We start from the raw sequence: 15,884 nt of genomic DNA on the forward strand, positions 1-15,884 counted from the left end.
TATTTTTTAAAGGTGTACATTTTTTTTAATCTATTGAAGATTTAAAAAAATATAGAAGTTAATGTTTCAACATGTGAACATATTATAAAAGTAAATGCTGAGTTTGAATCAGTAACTCTCTGAAGACAATTAAAAACTATATTTAGTCCTGTTAAGAATCTTAAAGTGATTTCAGACTCATCTTCACATAGTTTGAAACATGATACCAGCTGGAACAGACATTTTTCCATCAGTGTCTAAAGTTTTATACCCTTTTGTGTATTTTGCAGGTGTCTTCGAGCTGGTCATTACTGTAATGAAGTGTATAACTGTGCTGGTGCTTCTGGGAGTTTCAATCCTTATCTTCAAACGTGAGAACGTCCATTAATCTCTGTCAAAATGTAATTGTGTGACAGCAATAATGTACGTGATGGTTATTATGTGTTGTTGAGCTAGATATTCAGTAGTAAAAGTTTTAGGTAAAAATGTTTTACCTTATTTGCAGTTTTAAGTCCAATTTGTCCGAATAGCATTTATTATTAGGATTATGAATCAACTATTTCAACTCTGTTTTTCGTTCTCTTGTTGAAGGACTGTGTGTCCGAGGAGATACAGGAGCGCCTCCAGCAGCCAGAAGATGCAGCAAACTCAATTTGTGTCACTCCCAGCATTCCCACAGATGTTGCTGCCTCACCACATTATGCTAGCATCAACTTTCAAAGCTGCTCTGGTAGTGAGCACTGAAACCTGGCTCCTCTGCCTGTAAATATATATTACAATCTGAAATTCAGCAAATTTCCAACCAACCCAACTGTCTCTCAACCATCCAGACCAACAGAGCAGAAACTCCACTCAGCACTCAATGAGCTTGAGCAATAATAGACATAAGGACAGCTCTGCCAGTTAGTCATTTTTGAGGTTATTTAATATAAAAAAAATGTTGAACTCATTAATATCCACAGATTAACATGTAATTACAAACAAATCTAGGCAGTTTATAATGTGCCAGCTGGTTAACTGCTGCTGAAGATGATGTCAGCTAATGCTAAACATTACACTTCCCCTCAGATAAATTAAATTAAATAGATTAGAGTTTATTAATAATAATATTAGATTTTATTGGCAAAGAATTTGAGTCTACAATGTTAGATCCACTTGCATCCAAAGAAAGTTTCACTAATGCCAGCTAATAGAGCCCAATAACTGCTGTCAGCCTGCAGTTTGATCGCGACTTCTTCTACTCTGGAAACAAAGCGATACTCACCATGGAAGGATTTCTTGCTCCTGATAACGCTCCAGTGCTCTGCAGAAAAACCTCAAAAACCTGACACACTTTGGTTAACTCCTTAACTAAAACTTCCCTGCTCTCCTCCCTCTGGTGTTCATTGGCCTGTCGCTCATTCAGTTGCTTGGTGATCAGTCTTAACTTAAATCTGACCTGGCATTTTAAAGGGCTGTATAAATTATTCGGACTAGTGTGTACCACCTCCAGACTCATGGGTTTGTGGAGCACCGAAATTAGACTTTAAAGTCCACGATTTATAAGTTCATTCACCAGGATTAATGTAAATGGGCCTCCACTGAATCTTTCTTCCTTTGAATTGTTGTTTGGCAGGAGACTGTGTGTTGGACCTACTTAAGGAAAACTTAGAGTAAGACCCAAGCTCAAGGAAAAGTTGTTTGGCCTGAATACTTTGCTCGAGGCCCAGGAATGTCAGCAGCTTATGGTCAACCTGCTGAACTGTGCAGGTGGACACAGGGAGGGACTGTATCTGGAGTGGGCAGTTAAATGGTAATGGTAAATGTTCTGGTTCTTATATAGCACCAACTCTTTCTGAATACTCAAAGCACTTTTTCTAACATAACTGTCTAACATTCATATATAATCATAATCTGAATGTACGTGTGTGTCACAGAGGCAGAGATTTGCTACAGAAATATTTATAATAATGCATGTTTTAAATGGTCATGAAAGACATTGTTTATATTTACATTTCATGTTTGTGTTTTCCTTTTTCTCTGCTCCTGTGTATTGTGCTGGGTTTAATGTCACATCCTACTTTCTAATGTAGCCTAAATGTGAAGTTGCTTTAAAAAGAAAAAACAGGAATACAGTTTGAGGGTGTATCATCATCATCATCATCATCATCATCTAGTTCACATGCCTGCTTATTGTCACCAGCACTGCTGTTGCCATGTTCCACAGTAATTAGAAAAACTCGTAGCTTCCTGCTGTTACCACTGATTCAGTTTACATTTAAGATCTGTGCAGGGCAGCTGAAACCCATTCAGTAATCATGCTGTCACCAGAGTTACTGAACTTCATTTTGGGGGGGTGGTAATATTGGATGATGAATTAAGATGGAAATGTCATATTGAACATGTTAGAAAAAAGATGGTTAAAAATATTTATATTTCGGGTAATGTCAGAGATACTAGATTTTAAGGCAATGCATATTTTATATTTCTCACTAATTTCCCCCTATCTCAATTATTGTCTTGAAGTGTGGGGGAATACATATGTGAGTAATATAAAACCTTTATACTTGTTACAGTGTTATGTCTCTCTGCAGCCCTAATCATCTCAGTGTGTTCAGCTGGTGCTAATTGGCCACACCTAGGCAGGTGTGGATAAAAGCATACCTGAGGCAAGCTTCCCAGGGAAAGCTCACTTGTCTTTGCCTTGGTGGCACCAGCTATTTAAGCCAACCTGGTATTCCATTTTAAGATAAAACCTCTTCTCACTAACACTCTGCTATTCGTCTCTTTTTTTTATGTTGCGGCCTTTGAGCCGGGTCGTAATGACAGAAGAAAGCGGTATGAATGGTTCATAATGTTAAATAGAGAGATCAAACAAATAAACTGTTTATAAAATTGAAATCGCTGAAATTAGAAGATTTAGTGAAACTACAGACATTATTAATTATGTTCAAGGAAAATAATAATACATTACCTCTTAAGTTACAAAGCTTGTTTGTATTGTGTTCAGGAAGTGGGGACAGTAGAAGGAAGTTTTATTTTAAGCATTAGTGTTGAGTATTGCAGCGTCGACAGCGATCAACTCGAAGGAAAATGATGACGGAGGCAAAGATGTCCTTAACATTTAGGGAACTTTATTCCTCGCGAACACGCGGCAAAACTTTCCTCTTGGATGCCATTTTTTGTTGGAGGTACACTTCTCCTTCTTAGGGACGTGATGACGCAGCATACGTGCCCTTACAATGAAACAGTGCCTCCTTGTGGTGACAACTAAAATACTGTCTCTCTGTTAAACCACAGTAACCATAATACTGTTAAACACACTGTACAACATGAGTACATACAATGAATATCTTAACACCCCCTCTTGTACTCAGGTTGCTGGAATCTAAGAAAAGTTGTACAATAAACAGTTGTACACTCTACCACACTTCCTTTTTCTCCCCTCTTTTTTCTCTCTTTTTTAAGCACCAAACATAACCTCAGCAAACTTAGCAAGTTTTAGCTTAGAAACAGGTTTGGTCATGACATCTGCAACCATTTCTTCAGTAGTGCAATATAACAGACACATTTTCCCTTCATTTACAATGGACCTTACAAAATGATATTTAATGTCCACATGTTTGCATCTCTGTCGGCTCACAGGGTTTTTAGCCAGGGCAATTGTTCCCTGGTTGTCCTCGTACACTATTGTTTGAGTGTATTTGTAGTCATCTATACCTTTCAAAAGCTGTTCTAAATATATACACTCTTGCATTGTGGAAGCCAGAGCCATATACTCTGCTTCACAGGTAGAGAGCGCCACAGTGGACTGTTTCTTGGTCTTCCATGAAACTAAAGAACTGTTCTTACATAGATGTATACAGTACCAGTAGTGCTGCGTCTGTCGGCAGTGTCACCTGCCCAGTCGGCATCACTGTAGGCCACTAGACCCAAATTCTCATCTGTGTTTTTCCTAAAACACAACTTCTTGTCTTTGGACCCTTTGAGATATGTCAACACATGTTTCACAGTTCCCCACTGTTCTTCTGTAGGCTCATGGAAATGTTGTGATAGCTTGCTTACCACAAAACTCAGGTCAGGACGGGTACCTGATGCGAGGTATATAAGACTGCCCACAGCCTCTCTATACATCCTCACATCTCTCATCAAAGTAGCACCTTCTGTGTAACACAACTTTTGATCACAGGGAGTTTCTCTGGGTTTACAGTTCTGCATGTTAAACCTCATCAGTATCTTGTTGACATATGTTTCTTGTGACATTGTTACACATCCATCAGACTGAGTGAAATCAATACCCAGAAAATGCTTAAGTCTGCCCAAGTCTTTCATCTTAAATCTGACTGAAAGCATTTCTTTCACAACCTTCATTACCTTTTCATTGGCAGCAGCAATTATCAGGTCGTCCACCCAGATGATCATAATCACCTTGCCATGTTTTGTCTCTTTGGTATAAACACAGTGGTCTGCTGGGTTTTGCCTGAAACTGTTCGCTGTTAGGTATTCATGCAAGATTTTATTCCAGTTACGACCAGATTGTTTTAACCCATACAAGGATTTTTGTAATCTACAGACTAGCCCTTCTCCCTCTTCATAACCCTCTGGCTGATCAATGTAGATTTCATAATCAATGGGAGCGTGTAAATACGCTGTCTTCACATCCATTTGATGGAGTAACAGGTTCTCCTGTGCTGCTTTCTGTAATAAAACTCTTATGCTGGTTAAGTTGGCTGTTGGTGAGAATGTCTCTTCATAATCTATCCCCAACTGTTGGCTGTAACCCTTGGCTACAAACCTTGCCTTGTATTTGTCGTTTCCCTCATTGTCACTCTTAACGGAATAAACCCACTTCCCCCCCACAGTTTTCTTTCCTTTTGGCAAAGTGGTTAGGGTGAAAGTATCATTTTCCCGTAACGAGTGAATTTCTTCATCCATGGCTTTGATCCAGTTCTTTGAGTTAGTTGATTCTATGGCTTCCTTAAATGTGTTTGGGACACCACACACTGCCCTGTAGCAGTAGTCTATGGTAGTGTGGATCTCATCGCTGCCACTGTTGGCAGCTACAAAGTCGTTTAAATGTCCCGGTTTTCTTCTCTCCCTAATAGGATACCTTTTGTTGACAGATCCGTCACTTGCCACACTTGACCCTTTTTGTTCACGCTTATCAGATATACCACTTTGTGGACTTTTGTCCGTCACAATAGGTTCTGGATCCTCCTCATTGTCCTTGTCACCTTTCTCTGAAGGTCTGTTAGCCATAGGCTGTCCTACTCTGCTACAGTCATCATTTAGTTCTCCCTCATCTGTCTGTGTTTGTCTTTCTATATTTACTTTGCTCACAAACTTAACAAGTCTATGTTTCTGAACTTTCTCAGTTTCGGGGTGGTAAACTAAGTAGGCGGGACTGTTCTTATCATAACCTACAAAGAAACCTTGGTCACATTTTGAATCAAGTTTTCCCTTATCCTGTTTGTATGCATAGCACACAGACCCAAATTTCTGCATCTTTGACAAGTCTGGCTTTTTACCTGTCAGCATTTGGTAGGGTGTTTTCCCTGTTCGCTTATTAAAGCACCTGTTCCGTGTTACAGCAGCAGTTTGAATGGCATAGTTCCATAGGCATTTCGGTAGCTGACTCTCAATTAGCATGCACTTGCCCATCTCGAAAAGAGTACGCCACCCCCTCTCGGCTGTACCGTTCTGATGGGGTGAGTACGGGGCTGATGTCTCATGCTTAATGCCATTTTTTCTTAACAGGGTTTGAAAATCTCTGCATGTGAACTCTGTCCCATTGTCTGATCTAATGCATTTTACATTGCCATATGGTGCAACATCCGCTAGGAATTTCTCTGTTGCCTGCACTGTATCAGTTTTCGTCTTCAGGAAATATACAAATACTGAGTTTGAATAATCATCAGTGAATGACTGTACGTATTTGTACCCATCAATAGATTCAGTGGCTATCGGACCTGCTAAATCTGTGTGTACCATTTGTAAAGGAGCCTTTGCTCTTGTATCAGGGACTCTGTTTCGGGTTTGTGCAAACTTTCCCTGGATACACACTTCACATTCCTGGTCAGGTCTATCAGTTCTCCCCTTAATCTGCATACCGTTAACCACACTTTGCAATCTTACTACATCTTCATAGTTGCAATGACCTAATATCTCATGCCATGCCTGTATGTCATGACAGGTGTTACACTTATCATTACCCTCAACTTCAGTCTGCAAATAGTACAACTTGCCATACACATGAATGTTAAAGTTAGTACCGTCTTTGTGGGTCAACATGTCCTGCCCTTGTTTAAAGGTGACTGTTGCTCCTAATGAAGTGGCTGACTTTACGGAGAATATGTTCTGGGGATATGTTGGAATAAACAGCGCATCTTTCAGCGTTGCTTTCCGTCGCTGGCCTGTATTGTCAATCAGGAACACCTCTGCGTCCCCCCTCTGTTGGGCGATGCCTCTGCACTGGGTACCGTCTGCCAGTTCCACGCTGTGTGACTCCGGTCTGAACGCGTCGTCGAAGCTCTTGAACTTGGCGATGTCGTTAATGATGTGTGAGGTAGCCCCAGTGTCGACCAACAGGCCTTTCTCCTCAATGTTGTATGCTGACTGCTGGACTTTGATGTCTGCGCCCTTAATCCTGAAGGCATAATCCGGCGTTTCTGCTTTGGATCCGTTGCCGCTCTCATCTGCGACCTTCCGCGCGCCATCTTGTTTGTCTTTATGTCTACATGTGGTATCACTGTGTGTGTTGCTTTTGCAATGACTGCACCACGTCTTCCGTCTGCACACTTTTGCTCGGTGGCCTTTTAGTCCACACTTGAAACACACAATGTCCACATCGCTCTTGTATCTACATTGTGCGCTGGATCTCGTGTGCTCACGCCCGGTTCTTACTCCTGTTTTCATTATGTTGTCGCTACACTCCGATGCGCTTGACTTTTCAGTGTCTTCGAAACTCCGTAGCTTTGTTTTGAACTCAGCAAATGTCATATCGTCTTTAGCGTGGGTAACGTGTATTGCAAATGGTTTAAAGCTTTCAGGTAGTCCTTTTAAAACCATAGCAATCAGTAATCCATCACCTAAAGTCTCACCCGCATTGCGCAGTGCTGTAATGGTGGCCTCTGCTCTGATGACATAGTCTGTGACAGTCTCTTCCCTCTTTTTCTGAAGCGATGTCAGCGTGGTGTACAGGTTGATGATTCGGGGCTTTCCCTTTCCAGCGTAGTAGTCCCTCAATATTTCTAATGCTCTTCTCCCATTATCAGGGGCATCTCTCATAATCAGTGAGAGGCTTTTATCGTCCAAAAGTTGGATTAACTCGGCGTAAGCGTCAGCGTTCTTCTTACCGTCTGCCGCTACTTCAGCCTCACTGTTCGGTTCCTTCAGAACAGTGTCTTTTAATCCCAACAAGTGCAAATATCCTAGCACCTTAGTTTCCCAAAGTTCATATTTGGTCTCATCTCCGTCAAACATGAGTCGAGGCAGCCTGCTTGCTCCTCGTTGATCCATGTTGCTATTTAGCCGTTAGCCCGCTATCCGTTGCGGCTCCAGATCTTCATAAGAAAAGAAAAACTCCTCTTCGAGTCGGCCCTGGGCCCATAACCTGTTGAGTATTGCAGCGTCGACAGCGATCAACTCGAAGGAAAATGATGACGGAGGCAAAGATGTCCTTAACATTTAGGGAACTTTATTCCTCGCGAACACGCGGCAAAACTTTCCTCTTGGATGCCATTTTTTGTTGGAGGTACACTTCTCCTTCTTAGGGACGTGATGACGCAGCATACGTGCCCTTACAATGAAACAGTGCCTCCTTGTGGTGACAACTAAAATACTGTCTCTCTGTTAAACCACAGTAACCATAATACTGTTAAACACACTGTACAACATGAGTACATACAATGAATATCTTAACAATTAGTCTGCCAGGACCACAAATCACAACAACAGTCGCCTCAAGGCGCTTTATATTGCACAGTAGATCGTACAATAATAAATACAGAGAAAAACCCAACAATCATATGACCCCCTATGAGCAAGCACTTTGGCGACAGTGGGAAGGAAAAACTCCCTTTTAACAGGAAGAAACCTCCAGCAGAACCAGGCTCAGGGAGGGGCGGGGCCATCTGCTGCAACCGGTTGGGGTGAGAGAAGGAAAACAGGATAAAGACATGCTGTGGAAGAGAGACAGAGATTAATAACAGATATGATTCAATGCAGAGAGGTCTATTAACACATAGTGAGTGAGAAAGGTGACTGGAAAGGAAAAACTCAATGCATCATGGGAATCCCCGGCAGCCTATGTCTATTGCAGCATAACTAAGGGAGGATTCAGGGTCACCTGGTCCAGCCCTAACTATATGCTTTAGCAAAAAGGAAAGTTTTAAGCCTAATCTTGAAAGTAGAGATAGTGTCTGTCTCCTGAATCCAAACTGGAAGCTGGTTCCACAGAAGAGGGGCCTGAAAACTGAAGGCTCTGCCTCCCATTCTACTTTTAAATACTCTAGGAACAACAAGTAAGCCTGCAGTGCGAGAGCGAAGTGCTCTAATAGGGTGATATGGTACTACAAGGTCATTAAGATAAGATGGGGCCTGATTATTTAAGACCTTGTATGTGAGGAGCAGGATTTTGAATTCAATTCTGGATTTAACAGGAAGCCAATGAAGGGAAGCCAAAACAGGAGAAATATGCTCTCTCTTTCTAGTCCCTGTCAGGACTCTTGCTGCAGCATTTTGGATTAGCTGAAGACTTTTCAGGGAGTTTTTAGGACATCCTGATAATAAAGAATTACAGTAGTCCAGCCTGGAAGTAATGAAGGCATGAACTAGTTTTTCAGCATCACTCTGAGACAGGATATTTCTAACTTTAGAGATGTTGCGCAAATGGAAGAAAGCAGTCTTACATATTTGTTTAATATGTGCGTTGAAGGACATGTCCTGGTCAAAAATGACTCCAAGGTTCCTCACAGTGTTACTGGAGGCCAAGGTAATGCCATCCAGAGTAAGAATCTGGTTAGATACCATATTTCTAAAATTTCCAGGGCCGAGTACAATAACCTCAGTTTTATCTGAATTTAGAAGCAGAAAATCCCAGTGATTATATGCCCATTCACTTTGACACCGACACATTACTACCTTCTTGATCTGTGCAAAAACAAAGTTTTAATCTAATCTAATCTAAGTTTATGTCTAATCATAAAAGTAGCTACAAATTCTATTTTCTTAAACAAATATAATTGCAATACTTACAATATGTACAAAAGTAACAAATCTAGCTCCTCTAGATGCAGGTGTGCACACAAAGCAGAACAGGCCAACTCTGGCACTCTCGACTGGTCCCATTTTTCAGTCGCCCCATTCGGTTTCTAACAAATGGTCAGCAGCCAGCTGGAGCTTAAGCAATCATAACACAGAAGAACAAATGAACACCACCACTCTGAGGGGTGGAGCAGTAAAAAAAAATGCATGTAATCTATAAGAGGAAGAGTGTATGCTTAGAAAGTGCAAAGGGGAAGTACAGACAGAAAGTCAGAAGACTAAATTTTGACCAACAGACCGGAGAGACAAACTAACTGCAGATAAATAAGCCTTCAAACCAAAACCAACACGATGAAGTTACTGCTAATGCTCATCCTCCTACTGATATCAGGTGAGGAGATCAGAACAGATATGATGCAATAATAATAGCTATGTTGTAAATTATATTATGTTATGTTATGTTATGTTATGTATTTTTAATCCCTTTTGCGTCATAGCGTCCAACAGTTAACATTAATATACGATCCTACGACTCCTTCTGTGGAATTTGCCTGCAGACTAAACCTCTTCTGCTTCAATTCTGTTTTTATTTTTAGTCTTTACTCTCAGAGCTTTAAACACCACGAGACTGCAGCAAAAACTGATGAAATACTTGAGTATAATCAATCAGATTCTCCAGTTTCGTAATGATTGAGTTTTGATATTGATAAATATTTTAATTCACACAGAAGCTTTCTCTTCTGGATTTAAATGCACTAAAGTTTATTACTATAATTTAGAAGCTCTTTTTCAATTCTTCTAAATTATAGTAACAAACCAAAGTAGCCAATTTGTTACTTTAAGCTGTTAAACAGCTTTGTGTCACTGCGTGTCTTGATTGCCAACGTAGGGTAAATGATTGTAAATAAAGAAAGATACTCTGGGTGTGATCAACTCGCTTAACAGAGAACGGCCCAGAACTCACACATCTCATATGACCAGAAATAGAAGAAACTTATAGTATGAGCTTTAGTAGTAGTGTAAGTGTAAAACTTATAGTATTTATATTTTGTTGTTTTCATAGAATTGCAACAGAGTACAGAATTTTTTTGTTACATTTATATAAAAAAGTGTCTTTAAGATGATTGCATCGACCCCTGTGATTATTTTACAATGACTGACATGATGTGAGTGTTTGTCTTTAGATTGTGAGTCAGAAATGAAGAGATTCACATCAGAATGGACTGAATTCACCTGCAACTGTCAAAAAACACCTGGAAAATGTCAAATGGTCTGTGTAGCTGATTGTGGCTCAAAAACTGGAAAAAAGACTCTCAGAGTAATCCTCAAACAAGTTGAGAACAAGGACCCCAAAAGGAATGATGACAAAAAAGAACTGAAATTTAAACTTGGTAAGAGACTCACTTTCAAATTCAAGAGTTTTTATTTGTTGTTTGTTTGTTTTTACTGTGTAAAACAATATTTTTAAAAGAATCAACAATAAAAAAGACAAACAAAAAAGCTTCCTATAGTAAAAATTGTTACTTTTTATCTGCCAATTCAAGAAATTACACTTATTATTAATGCACAATTTAAAAAAAAAAAAAACCCAAAAAACGATCTTTTATTTACTTACTTTCTCATTTCCTACAACCATTTTGTAAGAATTGTTTAAGTTTTTCTTTGTTGTTTGTTTCTTTGCAGAGGAAAATGGCTGTCCAAAGCAATTCAATCAAACTGCATACAAAAAAGCTAAAACCACCATCAGATGCAATCATCCTGAAAATAAATCTGAGTTGTGGTTTTTCTGCAAAGAGAACTCTTCTGTCTGTAACAACATTTTATCAGACAGAAGATCCTTTCTCACAAACACATACAGTGTCTCCATCAGTGACGTGTCCATTGAGGACAAGGGTGTCTACTGGTGTGGAGTAAAGTTCACTGAGAACAATCATCATGTCGCACTCACAAAAGTAAAATTGAAAGTTGAAGGTGAGTAAATTCACATGTTCAGCCCCTGAGGTCTAAATTTTAGGAAATGGCACAATTAAAATACTGTCTGCTGGCAAATGCTTTCATTCTTTCTTTAGAGATTAAAAATGTCAAAAGAAGCCCAGTTGTTGGACAGAACTTCACTTACTGGTGTAAATACAACCAGACTGTCTCCTCAACAACAAAGTTCATCTGTAAGGGAGAAGATCCATCCATATGTCAAGCTCTCGTAAACACCAGGCAGCCTGGTGTGAACAACAGGTTTTTCATGACTGATAACACAAAAGAGAAAAACATCACGATAACAGTGAGAGAAGTAACAGCAGCAGACAGCGGGACGTACTGGTGTGGAGCAGAAACAAAACAACAACAACGCAGCAACAAGTTCTTCAACAGACTGTTTCTGACAGGTGAGACGTGCTGTTTTATTCTGTGGCTGTCATCTGACCCATGGTCAGTAAGCACAGGACAGACATATGTTTTTTTTATTATACATTATTCATAATAACTATTCGAAATAAACTGTATGAACCCTTACACTGCATACTTACACAAACATAGTAACATACAAAAGTTTTACATGACAGGAAGCTGTTTGAGCTTTATGACAGGAAACTAATAATAATAAATGTTTTTTCTCTCAGCAGCAAAGCACAATGTTTTAAAAAATTATCAAGATGAATTTTAAAAAGCTGTGACATTTAAGCAAGAATGTCAATTTATTAACAAAACCATCCCACCAGAGATCACAACACAAGAAGAAATCAAAACAATAAACACAAGAAAAACACTTTAATTTGCAAACTTCAAGAGATATTATTTTTATTTTTATTTTTTGCTTTCAGTACAACCAGCACCACCTTCATCCTCTACCCCTTTAACTACAACAACCACTACAACTGCTAAGAGTCATGGTGAGACAGAGCTGGAGATGTGCATTTTTTACATTTAATTTATGAATTCTTTCATATGCAACATGAACCAAAGGCTCTGCTGCGAGTCGTTGTGAGATGTGTGATACACCCTGAAACTGCTGCTGCTCATAAGAAATGGGGAAGTTTCAAGATGGTCACGCATATTAAAACATTCACTTTGTTTTTATACTTTTTTCTTTCAATTGTTCAACAAAGACAGTTTGAGACGTTTATTCTGGTTTTGTGTTGCAGTCACCTTTGGGATTACCACTGCTGTGATCATCGGCGTGGCTGTGTTTCTGATCGGTTTCTTTCTTATTTACATACGTGAGAACATGCATTATTGCACATCATGAAACACAACTACATACAGGCCATTTTTAGCCACATAAACACACCCATGTACTTCTCTATTTGTACAAATGGCAGGATGGATGAAATTTATAAAGTAATGTCTGCTGCTAAAATTTCAAGTTAATAATAGTTTGAAAATTTCTATTTAAATCATACTGAACAAAACCAAACTATTAGAAAATACTCAACATGTGATTGTGCTTGTTTCTTAATTTTTCTTACTTGTTTCTGCCAGGAGTTTCATGTATAAAAAACAAAGGAATTAGTGCATCATTGCAGCACGTCAAAGAGGTTAGTGTGAAAATGTCTTTAATATAACTGGTGCACAGAGTCTGGCCCAGTGATCATGGATAATTGAACAGAGCTGCACACACGCAGATGTCGACTTACAAAAGTGTTCTAGTCAGGCGTCTCTTATAAAGCTTCAAATGTTTTTCACATTATTGTAATTAAGAAAAAAATGTTTTAATACATCTAAATAACAATTAAATTAATAACAGCAACTCAACACATCAAAACCAAACTTCTTTGAGAATAATTTCAGAAAATATTTAAACTACAGTTTGAATTTGCTAAATTACGTAATATCTCTCTCTCTCTCTCTCTCTCTCTCTCTCTCTCTCTCTCTCTCTCTCTCTCCCTCTCTCTCTCTCTATCTATCTATCTATCTATCTATCTATCTGATGGCTTTTTATCTTATTAGCCGTTCTGAGAATAATTTGCATGTATATTGTTAATTTTTAGGATGCTATGTGTCGTTTTTTTTAACTTAATTTGTCATCGCATTCAATTGCAGGACTCTGCCTATGAGGAAATCCAGGAGCGCCTCCAGACGCCAGGAAATGCAGTGGACTCGATTTATGTCACTGCCGGCAGGTACACAGATGTTACCTCCTTACATTACTCTACCATCAACTTTCAGAGCCACTCTCAGGAAGCTGGTGGTGAGGAAGTGAATCCCAGCACGTCTGCCTGTGAATATTCTACTGTGGATTTCAGAAAACGTCCAGATAACTCAACCGTCACTCAACCATCCAGACCAGCAGAGGAGAATCTCTACTCAGCAGTCAATGAGCTAGAGCAAATATGACAATAAGATCAGCTCTGTCAGGAACTTCTAGATGATTTCAGCATTATACATCAGACTTGTAGAATTAGTTTTAGTGAAAATGTGTTTAGTGTTAATGTGATGTTATGATTAAATAAGATTAAATAAGACTGAGGGGTTCAGTAACTTGTATTAGGATGTTGAAAATTTGGTTCAGAATGAAGAGTTAGTAAAACAAACTGTAAAACTATGTAGCTGCAAAAACCGCGTATAACCACGAGGAGAGAGAGGTTTTGACTGACTGCTGTATATAGATAGATAGATAGATAGTGTTAAATCCTTAATTCTTTAATCTTTGGGCTGAAGGAAGGACAACACTCGGTGTATAAACGCTCAATCAACAATCTCTTTATTCCATACAACACTTTTGAGCATGAACCACCCGGAGGGGAAATGAGCGCGGGAGGGTGTCCGCCTGATCTCGAAGTGTCTGAGCGTTTCTCACATTCTTATAGCTTCAGCCCCCCTCCAAAGTCATAAAACCTAAACATCCACATTCTTTCTCTCTCTCCTCTCAGTGAGCCTAAGGTATGACCTTGGCTTCCTGTGCAGTATGTTCTGTTCTTTTCTAATCAGACAAATAAGGCCACGACTCTCTGAAAACAGTATTTCTTATAACTCAGCAGTAATGCATCATAAAACAATATCATTCATTCACAATAAATCAGCAGTCTTATGTAATACAAATCAGTTTAATAAATGTAATAGTTATCACCTTCTTCTACGTCAGGAGAATAATGCATACTAAAACTACATAATGATTTCACAATCTTTAATTAGGGGTATAATGTGGCATAAGATAATATAATAATCTCACAATATATAGATAGATAGATAGATTTTAGTTGGACAGGGTGGGATTAAGTGAGCGTATGCTTCTTCACATTTCTTTTTGACACCTCTGCTTTACATAATAGATTTTTAAAGATGAATGTCATTTGTTTTTTTGCTTTTGAACCACAGATTCACAACAGGGTCATTCCTGCTGTGGCTCTCTGTTTGTATGTGATGGTGTTGTTACTGTTTCAAGTCACTTCAAACAAATCGTGCTACAACAAGTCAGCTGAGCTGTTATTAAACTGTTATTGAGTTGACATCTTTATTTACTCTTACTGACTGGGGTAAAAGGAGCAATGGATCATGAAGAAAAATCTGTGTTATGTTAGTATGTCGCTGTGCATTCATAAAATCTGAATGCATGACTACTCATATTTATCTATGTCATGCAACTTTCAAGTCACATTTTCTCTACGCTGCATAAATTCAAGCCAGTGATGAAGAACCAAAAACTGCAGTTCCTCTAATGACCACCTGACGTTGTCTAGATAGCGATTTGTCCCCAAAGACGTCTGTGTTAAAACACTCAACTTTACAGAAGAAATAAAGATGTTTTGTTCGCTAATGTCACATTGAAATGATACTCAAGGAAGATTAATACAAGTGAAATATTTAATATAATATAATAGTATTTCTGATAATTAGCACGGCCCACAGCAGGTGTTTTGTGTTCTGCTGAAGCTCCTCAAATACAAACTGTCAGCTTTTGCGTTTTTTCAACAAAACATTTTTATTTTAAGCTTGTTGTTCATCATCAGCACCTTGCTAGCAAGCCAACCACCCAGCTCTATTTACAATAAGATCTTTCTCATTTTATTTCAAATACAATCACAAAATCAAAAACATAAAATGCAGAAATTATTGCATGGTTCATGCTAAATAGAAATGATGATTCGTGGCCAAAATCACTAAAATACAATGATAGAACCTTTCTTTTTTTTAATGTGTCTGAAGAGGAATGGAGCACAAAGGAAAATAAATGGGGTTAGTATGTCACTGTGTAGCATAAAATTGTACTACATAATATCTACACAAAAAAGCACAGCACACACCACACTCAGTGAAAATTCACCATCCAAGGCTGAGAAGTTAAGCCAACACTCAAGTACCAAAAGCTGCAGCTCCTCTAATGACTAATTCAGGTTTTCTCCAAATAGACTCCTGTGTTAAACCTCTCAACTTTATGGCAGAAGATGGAGACCATGGTGATGGTCTCCACAGCTTAATGTTACCTTTAACACATTTTTTCTATTCCCTTTTTACTTGCACGTTGCCTTTAAGCATGTTCCGTATGTGTTTATGTATTGCTCTGGCCCTGATTATATGAAACTAGCATTTACATAAATCATTTCATTAGTTAAAAAGCAGAGAGATGCCAGTTAACACAACTTTCATCTGAGAGAAAGATGCCGCTGCTACTAGTACTGTTCAAAGAGGCAGACGAACATCTTAGATCCAACATTTAACAGCTGAAGATT

At 38.8% G+C, this 15,884-nt stretch overlaps 1 protein-coding gene across 3 annotated transcripts; it reads left to right on the plus strand.

Annotated features, from left to right (window-relative positions):
* The first annotated feature begins 2,650 nt into the window (after positions 1-2,650).
* LOC102080165 (uncharacterized) lies at positions 2,651-14,113 on the plus strand. 3 transcript variants are annotated; one of them, XM_025907611.1, is made up of 8 exons: positions 2,651-2,707; positions 10,407-10,613; positions 10,906-11,193; positions 11,292-11,603; positions 12,039-12,107; positions 12,360-12,434; positions 12,697-12,752; positions 13,258-14,113. In XM_025907611.1, exons 2-8 carry the CDS (start codon positions 10,421-10,423, stop codon positions 13,549-13,551), a joined length of 1,287 nt encoding a protein of 428 aa, XP_025763396.1. In that variant the 5' UTR covers positions 2,651-2,707; positions 10,407-10,420; the 3' UTR covers positions 13,552-14,113. The 3 variants fall into 3 exon arrangements, with proteins under 3 accessions (XP_025763396.1, XP_025763395.1, XP_025763397.1); XM_025907610.1 differs by lacking the exon at positions 2,651-2,707 and adding an exon at positions 9,479-9,613; XM_025907612.1 differs by lacking the exon at positions 2,651-2,707 and adding an exon at positions 9,941-10,241.
* The last annotated feature ends 1,771 nt before the right edge of the window (positions 14,114-15,884 follow it).

The sequence above is a fragment of the Oreochromis niloticus genome, linkage group LG5 (assembly GCF_001858045.2).
Source record: "Oreochromis niloticus isolate F11D_XX linkage group LG5, O_niloticus_UMD_NMBU, whole genome shotgun sequence".
Classification (NCBI taxonomy): domain Eukaryota; kingdom Metazoa; phylum Chordata; class Actinopteri; order Cichliformes; family Cichlidae; genus Oreochromis; species Oreochromis niloticus.

What these genes read in the sequence shown, in the direction of transcription:
- LOC102080165 (XM_025907610.1), top strand. Translation starts at nt 9,574, where the DNA reads ATGAAGTTACTGCTAATGCTCATCCTCCTACTGATATCAG. An exon ending in AGAACTGAAATTTAAACTTG is followed by an intron (nt 10,614 to 10,905) that starts GTAAGAGACTCA and finishes GTTTCTTTGCAG; the next exon opens with AGGAAAATGGCTGTCCAAAG. An exon ending in TTTCTTTCTTATTTACATAC is followed by an intron (nt 12,435 to 12,696) that starts GTGAGAACATGC and finishes TGTTTCTGCCAG; the next exon opens with GAGTTTCATGTATAAAAAAC.